The 6032-nt window shown below is 33.9% G+C and overlaps 1 protein-coding gene across 4 annotated transcripts in view; it reads right to left on the bottom strand.

Annotated features, from left to right (window-relative positions):
• LOC114333023 (steroid receptor seven-up, isoforms B/C) overlaps positions 1-1984 on the bottom strand; it is a 347066-nt gene extending 345082 nt beyond the window's left edge. The window contains exon 1 of one of the 4 annotated variants that reach the window (XM_050663346.1): positions 1477-1984. In XM_050663346.1, coding sequence (XP_050519303.1) covers positions 1477-1768 — 292 coding nt within the window. In that variant the 5' untranslated portion in view covers positions 1769-1984. Of the gene's footprint in view, positions 1-778; positions 800-1476 lie in introns of those variants that run through there. The other 3 variants (XM_050663347.1, XM_050663348.1, XM_050663349.1) reach the window with 3 other exon arrangements.
• Between the last annotated feature and the right edge of the window lie 4048 nt (positions 1985-6032).

Genomic DNA, 6032 nt, shown 5'->3' on the forward strand with positions numbered 1-6032 from the left:
TACTACTATAAGCACCAGTACGTACAATCAAAGCTCTACAGATTCAGCACATTTATATTCCATATAAATTAGAAGGGGCAAGGAGAATACATTAGATATGTATTAAGCAAGTACAGATTTTTTAAATCATCAACTATAGTACTATTATATATGTAGATACTAAGGATATCCACATTTTTATCAGATTTTATTGTTTTATTTTAAACATCAATAATTTCTTATGTGAGACATTGGTCAAGTGGTCAAGAGTAAAAAAATAAAAGTTTCATGCGAAGATAGTACCTAGCTCGTGGTATAGTAGTACCAGCTCTCTAAAAGAATCATGAATATTCAGCTCAGCGGGGCCCTATTGTCCGAAGTGTGAAATTACATAAACAAGTGATTATTTCATAAATCAGGTAGATCCCTTGTTTATGAAATTCCACACCTCGAACATTAGCACCCGGCTGAGCAGAATATTCATGAGTCTCTTAGAGAGCTGGTACTACTATAGGGTAACCGAGCATACCGAGGTAAATTTTCTTTAAGTTTTTTATTAATATATATCTACCTATATATTAATATATTCCTATGTCAATCTATACCTACCTACCTATATATTAATATATAGATAGCGTATATTATGTGTAGGTATATACCTATGTGTGTGTATATAAAGATTTACTTAGACCGTTCTAGCTGGGTATCTTTTGTGCATCTACTTAAAATGATTTCCTCGTCTAACAACATCAACAGACGACGTGTTAAAATTTAAAAGTCAAAAAATCACAGTAAATACCTCTAAATCAAACAGCTTCTGATATACCTATTCAACCAGATCAATGAATACTAGTATCCCGTCTTTCTCCCTCTGTCTATCTCTCTCTCTTCCTGCCTTTGTCGCTGCCACTCTCTCCACCCTTATATATTTACTTATATATACTTTTCTTTAAAGATATATATACTATATATATAGGTATGTATATATTATATATCTATCGGATAAAAGATATATGTGTATATATAGGTACAGTATTAGATAAGTATATAGTCTATATTGTACTACTTAATATATTTAAAAATATAAGTGCAGACTTGCAGACTGTAGGTAGGTACATATTTCTTATATTATATAGGTAGGTATATAAATACTAAAGTAATAGGTAGGTATATATAGATAATATATATATATATATATATATATATTATATATATATATATATATATATATATATATATATATATATATATATATATATATATATATATATATATCTAGATATATATTATATAGGTATGGTATATAGTGATATATGAACAGAATTATATAGGTAGTGACAGTATGTATCGCTTATATACTTGTAAGTATATAGAGATATAAGAGTAGTAGTATATAAGGGCCTATATACCTATATAACCGTATATATACTTTATATAATATATATTGCTATATATAAATAGATGAGTGTTTAATCAATGAAATAATTGCAAACGTACCTTCGCATGTGAATTGTCCGTAGTGTTTACCAGAACTTTTGTCCCCACACACAACACACTCAATGTTCTGGTTCTTATCTACACTGTTATTACTATTTTGTGAGTTTTGTGACGGCGTTTGTCGATTGATCAGCGAAGGATCGGATGTTTCAAGATTAATAGGATTAATGTTGGTGGGTAAAGGAGTTAAAGTACTAGTCTGAGGTAAAGGATTCAAACCGTTGGGCAAAGAGTTCAGGCTCACCGGGTTACCTAAGGATGTCTCTCGCCAGGAGCTGGCTACAAGAGCCATGACTTTTAGGCGATGCACCGCAAAGTTGTAACTTCACTTACACTGCACTTTAACACGAAACATATGTAACTCGAGACCTTGTTGAAGATACTGTTAAACTGCTATACTCAACCTGTAAAGAGTTTGAGTATTTTAGAGCACGTATTTTCGCATTGGAGGTGATAGGTCAAACCCACGAAATACTCTAGCCTCTACTAGTGACCTTTCAGTCTTTGGCCCGACACTGACGTGGCCTGGGCGGTTCGGGGAGGGTCTTAGTTAAAGCGAGGGTCACGATAGGCCAAGAGGCGTGGCGGAGCAAGCCTGGAGGGGAAGTCAACGGCTGGTGCAATCAGAGATTCTGTATGTGGCTGGCGCTTGAGTCAAGGAATAGCTAAATTAAGGAGCATCATGTTCATTTACCACTATCACAGGAACTATTTGGATTTATATAGATATCTGCCTATACATAGGTGTTACTCCTTACTCCTCAGGATTATTGTTATGCGTGACAAATTCGTTGTTTGGATGTGTTACCCTTTATTCCATTTATGCATGGATTGTTCTGTAAATATTCGGTAAGGGCTTTTATATAATATATTACATAGGATATACGGTGTGTGCAAAAAATATCAGGTAGTTATTTTTTTTATTGAAAATAATTTCATGGTAGAAATTTGAATTGGATATTTTATCTCAATTATTCTAACCCTTTTTTTAACACCTGTTGCCTTTTTTATAATTTCATCAATAATTATTGCCACTAACCATTTTTTTTACCTCAAGTTACTTTCATTTCTCAGATAGTATACTTTTTTCTTTAATATTTTCTCTTCTATATAGGTTAATATTCATTTTTTCTAGGTATTTTTCCTGTCCTGGTACCTCATTTCTTTTTCTGTCATCATCTCTGCTGTTTCTTCTCTTTATTTTCCAGTTTTCATAACTCTATATAAAAATGTTCACTAATGTTTTATATTTTGTGCTATTGTTTTCATTTTTGGAGGTCTATTCCACCAATGTCCTCTACAATCACTTAACGTGTAAAGACATTCGTTTCTCACTGTTCTACCAAAAGTATTTTATTTTGTTGTATTGAAGTTTCCTATGGATCTTTATTCCATTTTAATGAACACTTTGTTTTTTTTTGTATATATTCTTAACGACCTTTATAAATAATTAGGTATTTCTATATTCTTAATTTGTGCTTTTTTCATAGAGTTGTAATATCAGTTTTAATTCGTGTGTATAAATATCGTAGATGTAGCCTTATTATTTATTTTTCCCCTTTCTAGAAGTTGTTCCACTGTGGTCTCTGCATGATCTACCTGTCGTAGAGCTTACCTGATCCCTGATCTTCACTGATTTTGGTTTTGTCTCTTGTTTGAGTGTATTTCCGTAATAATCTGGAGTATTTCCGTGTAATTCTGGAGCCTGGGTTGTGTGTTACCTTTTCTTCATCTTTCTTATGTACGAATGTGTGCCTAAAGATATACTTTAGGCCTAAGTATATTTGGATAAAATATTGTCAGAAGTCATCACCAACTAATATGTTGTAATACTAAAACCAGTGGCAGATCTAGACGTTTACCTTGGAGAGGGAGGGTAAATCCAATTAAACAGCAACCAAAAGACATAAAAAGATAAACCCAGACTACATAGAAGGCATAAATAATACCTTATATGCATTAAGTTTCCTTAATTTTCCTAACTAGCGGGTTTATTGGGTTCAATCTGATGTATGTCTATAGTTTAAATTTCATGTCAGCTAATACAGGGTGTTTCATTAATAATTGTCCATATAGTAACTGGAGAAACCTTAGCCCAAAATACGAAGATTTAACCTAAAACACTTAAATACAATGTGGTTCCTTACTGAGTTACAGGGTGTTTTATCTAAAAATTTTAAAAATATTTTTGCTCAGCATTTTAAAACTATTCGACATATCCTTTTCATACTTGGCAGAAAGTGTGGGTACTGTACATTCAACGAAATTATGATAAACAAACGTTTCTAGCTACTATCAGAGGCGTACGACAGGGGATGGTGAATGGTTGACCCTTGTCAAATTCTACGCCACTGGAGAAATTACTATTTTAGTGTCATTTTTCGATTTACCAATACTTTCTACGTAAATAATATACTCTTCATTGGTAACGATAAAGTCAGTAGTTTTCGAGATATTTGAAGTTAAATATGAAACGGCACAGTTATTTTGATTAATTTATTTATATGATTCGTATGATTAAAATTTAAAAATTATTTGTACCCAGTACTTTAAAAATATCTGGCGTATCCTTATCATACTTGGCAGAAAGTGTAGGTACTGTACACCCTACTAAATTAAGACAAATAAACGTTTCTAGCTACTACCAGAGGCGTACGATAGGGGATAGTGGCTGGTTGACCCTTCCCAAATTCTACGCCACTGACGAACTTGCTATTTTAGTGTAATTTTTGATTTTCCAATACTTTTTATGTAAATAATATACTCTTCATTCGTAACGATAAAATGATTAGTTTTCGAGATATTAGAAATTAAAAATTAAGCGACACAATACATTAATCAAAATAACTGTGTCGTTTCATTTTTAACTTCAAAGATCTCGAAAACTAATGACTTTATCGTTACGAATGAAGAGTATATTATTTTCATAGAAAGTATTGGAAAATCCAAAAATTGAACTAAAATAGCAATTTCGCCAGTGGCGTAGAATTTGGAAAGGGTCAACCATTCACTTTACCCCGTCGTACGCCTCTGATAATAGCCAGAAACGTTTGTTCAACATAATTTAGTAGTTTGTACAGTACCTATACTTCCTGCCGCGTATGAAAAGGATACGTCGAGTAGTTTTAAAATGCTGGGCAAAAATATTTTTAAAATTTTTAGATAAAACACCCTGTAATTCAGTAAGGAACCACATTTTATTTAAGTGTTTTAGGTTAAATCTTCGTATTTTGTGCTAAGGTTTCTCCAGTTACTATATGGACAATTATTAATGAAACACCCTGTATATTTTTACCCCTATTTCCTCCCCCTGTAGGTCCCGCCACTGACTGAAACCAGTATTGAAGCGATTGGCATTATACACCTGACATTTTTAGCAAATGCAGACAATTCCATTTAAAATAAACAAGTTTTCACCATAATCACCATCATCATTCTCTTTGCCTTATCCATATGCGGGGTCGACTTCCCTAATTGCATTTCTCCACACAATTCTATCTTGGGTCATATCAATGTCCATACCCTTTACCAACATGTCCTGCATAGACCTTCTTTCTCATCTTTTATTATCCACCACTTGATTTTTTGTGGCCCTCTCCGATATTTTTTTTTAGTTTCGCTTTTTACTTCGATGTCCAGAACAAGCAGCTTATGTTGTTGGCTTGTTGGCTTTCTGTCTCACTAACTATTACCTTGCAGTCCTTGCATTCACGTATGTCTTCTTTCCTTATCATGAAGTAGTCTATTTGGGATTGATGTATGTCCACTTTTGTAGGTAATAAGTTGAGTTTGTCTCTTTTTAAAGAATGTGTTAACAATCGCCATATCCAATGCTGTTGCTAATTCAAGCATGTCATCTCCAGCTTCACTTCTAGTTCCAAAGCCTAATCCCCCATGTATTGCTTCGTATCCTGCCTTGGCTTGGCCCACATGTGCATTGAAATCACCTCCTATTATAACTTTCTCCTCTGACGGAATATCACTCAGGACGTCTCCTAATTGGTCATAGAAAGCTCTTCTTTCATTCTCCCCCAGACCTGTTTGGGGAGCATACACACACACAACATTCAATACCTCTTTATCAATTACAAATTTCACTGACATCATTCTATCACTCGTTCTTACAACTTCCACTACGTTATCTTTCATTTCACTATCAGCAATTATACCAACTCCATTTCTAGTGTTACTACTCCCTGCATACCACAATTTGTAACCTTCACCTAGTTTTTTCGCCCTTTGACCCTTCCACCTAGTTTCTTGAATGCAAACAATTTGAACTCTCCTTCGTTTGAGCGCATCCACTAACTCCAGACTCTTACCTGTAAGACTACCAAGATTCCACGACCCTATCCTGATTTTTCTAACCTGCAATGGTGTTCCCCCTGAGGTAGTCCTCACCCGGAGATCCGAACGGAGGCTCATTTTACTTCCGGTATATTTTACCTCAGGAGATGCCATCATTTCAGTATAAGTTTTTATATCTTTGGAGAAGGTCTTTGCATTTTTATGTCCTGAAAAGATTTTGTTTGGATATTTGATGCCTGAATGCCTTT

The sequence above is a fragment of the Diabrotica virgifera genome, chromosome 10 (assembly GCF_917563875.1).
Source record: "Diabrotica virgifera virgifera chromosome 10, PGI_DIABVI_V3a".
In the NCBI taxonomy this organism is placed as follows: Eukaryota; Metazoa; Arthropoda; class Insecta; order Coleoptera; family Chrysomelidae; genus Diabrotica; species Diabrotica virgifera.